Below are 2,290 nucleotides of genomic sequence, written 5' to 3' on the forward strand. Positions count from 1 at the left end.
CTTCTTGGGTTGGGGAAGGGGGCACTGTACGCACCTCCAAAAAGGACTGCTCGCTTTGTTATGGAGTCTATCGTTGCCCTGCTGGATGCTTGCAAGATGATGGTCAGGGGGAAACTGGTGGGAACAGCTGTGCCCACACCACTCTGGGAGGGGTGCAGGAAGGGTGCATATGGCTCAACACCCTGCCTGTCCATCTGCCTGTGCACAGCATGCACATCAGCTCAGAGCCTCACGGTGATTCACAGGGCACATCTCAGTCTATCTCGGGAGGGGGGATTTATTACTGCCTCCCCTCCCCTGAGCTCTTGGGCAAAAGCAACGTGGTGCAGTGGTCTCCCCCTGTGCTCATCTCATGCCAGCTTTGCCAGGCCCCGCAGAGAAGACTCCTGCACCTGCCTTTGACACCTTCGAGTACTTCCAGGACAAGGAGGATGACCTGGACAAGCCCTACAATGACCGCTCCTACCTCAGCTCTGAGGGGCTGGCCCGTGATGATGCCCGCACAGGTGAGTTGCCCACCCAGGCAGGCAGCTGTGGTGTGGGGCACACCCCTGTGCTCCCCACTGTTATCAGCATCCTCTCCTCAGAGTTCGTGGCCTTGCTGACAAGCAGTGGCCCAGAGCCATGGCACCCAACGTCCAGTGCGGTGGCCAAGGCTCGCTTCACCCTGCTGCGCTCCTACCTGCTCTTCTCCATCAGCTACGAGCGGTGAGTCCTGCTCCCTGCCCTCTGCCCAGGCTGGCACAGCAGGCACCTCCCGCCCAGAAAAAGGGAGGATGCAGCAGTGCTTGTGCCTCAGTTTCCCTTCCGACCTCCTGCTGTGGTGCCACAGCCTTGCGCTGGCAGGGTGAGAAATCTGGGGAGGGGTCGGTGTGCTGGGGGTCCAGTCTGGGCAAGCAGGCAGGATTTTGGCACACCCACGGTGCCGGACGGGCCTCACCCCATCGCCTCCAGGTCTGGGAGTGCAAACAAACGGGAAAGGCTCCAGGGCTCCATGGAGGACACGGGCGCAGTGGGGCAGAGGCACTGTGCTGCCCCGCAGACTCTGCCGCCGGGATCCCCCATCCTTGCCATGCCCTCCCCAGATGCCTACCAGTGGCCGAGACGCTCCTTTCCTTCCCTCCTTCCTGCTCCAGTTTCTTCTGCTCTTCTTTGCTTCCAGGCCCCTTTGCATAGTAAAGTGGTGACTAATTTCCAGCTCCAACCGAGGAGCCAAACGGAGCTGAAAATGCTCCTAATTTACAGCCGGGCCCAAGCGCTCAGCTCCTAGCGGGTCCTGCCCTGCCACTGTTCCGTGTGGACCCTGCTCCTGCACCGTGCCACTTTGGCACCACTCCAGGACAGGGGAGCCCAGGGGACCTGTGCCGAGCTGGTACCTGGCGGGACGGCAGCCCGGGTGTGGGCTGGCAGAGTGTGGTGCTTGGGACCCCAGGGGAATGTCACCCTTCTCTTGCCCACCCCAGATCTCTTAGTGACCCCTGAGTGCCCTCCCCGATGCACCCCTGTGCCCGGTGCTGAGCGAAGGTGGTGCCAAGGGAGGGGGGGCCGGGCAGGGTGCCCTTGCTCACCCCTTGGGTGCCCGCAGGCTGGGGCGGCCAAGCCGGGTGCGTTTCAGTGATCCTGAGGGCAATGTGTTGTTCGAACACCCCGTGCAGAAGAGCGAGGATGGCATGGTGAGAGGGGATGGGAGGGTGGGGAGCATGGTACCCCTCCCTCTCCCTGCCTGGGTATGCAGTGCTCCCGGCCCCTGCCCAGCTCTGCCGTCACCTGCAGCTCTGCGGGATGTGGAGGACAGTGTCCAAGGTGAACGTCCAGCTGCTGAGGGGGGAGCAGCTCCGTGTGTCCCTTGTCACCCGAGCACAGCCCTCTGGAGAGGTCCATGGGCACATCCTTAAGCACCGGGCACTCTTTGCTGGTTAGTCCTGCTCCCACCTGCCCAGCTGGTGGATGCCCACCAGGATGCCCCTCACACCCCCTCTCCCCACACAGAGACGTTTGGTGCCATCCTGACCTCATCAGACCCCACACACCTGGGTGCTGGGGGCATGGCCATGCTGACTCTCAGTGACACCGAGAACAACCTGCACTTCATCCTCATGGCCCGGGGGCTGCTGGAGCCTGGTGCCAGGGGTGAGGGTGGGCACAAGCACCCTGTGGGGCCTGGCACTGTGCAAGGGGGGTGCTGCATAAGGCTGGGGAGTGCATGCTATGTGTGTGGTTTGGGGTTTGGGAGTCAGGGTGGGTGCATGGGCTGGGTGTAGGATAGGATTCAGGGTGGGTATAGGGGCTG

The 2,290-nt window shown here is 62.5% G+C and overlaps 1 protein-coding gene across 1 annotated transcript in view; it reads left to right on the plus strand.

Moving 5' to 3' along the window:
- The window catches only part of CHRD (chordin), a gene marked incomplete at its 5' end in the record, with an annotated part of 6,488 nt that overhangs the window by 180 nt on the left and 4,018 nt on the right, over positions 1–2,290 (plus strand). Inside the window, 5 exons of the mRNA XM_010020060.1 lie at positions 360–506; positions 588–708; positions 1,586–1,673; positions 1,774–1,915; positions 1,990–2,130. Of these exons, the coding sequence (XP_010018362.1) occupies positions 360–506; positions 588–708; positions 1,586–1,673; positions 1,774–1,915; positions 1,990–2,130 (639 nt within the window). The remainder of the gene's footprint in view (positions 1–359; positions 507–587; positions 709–1,585; positions 1,674–1,773; positions 1,916–1,989; positions 2,131–2,290) is intronic.

The sequence above is a fragment of the Nestor notabilis genome, unplaced genomic scaffold, assembly GCF_000696875.1.
Source record: "Nestor notabilis isolate BGI_N333 unplaced genomic scaffold, ASM69687v1 scaffold18458, whole genome shotgun sequence".
Lineage (NCBI taxonomy): Eukaryota > Metazoa > Chordata > Aves > Psittaciformes > Psittacidae > Nestor > Nestor notabilis.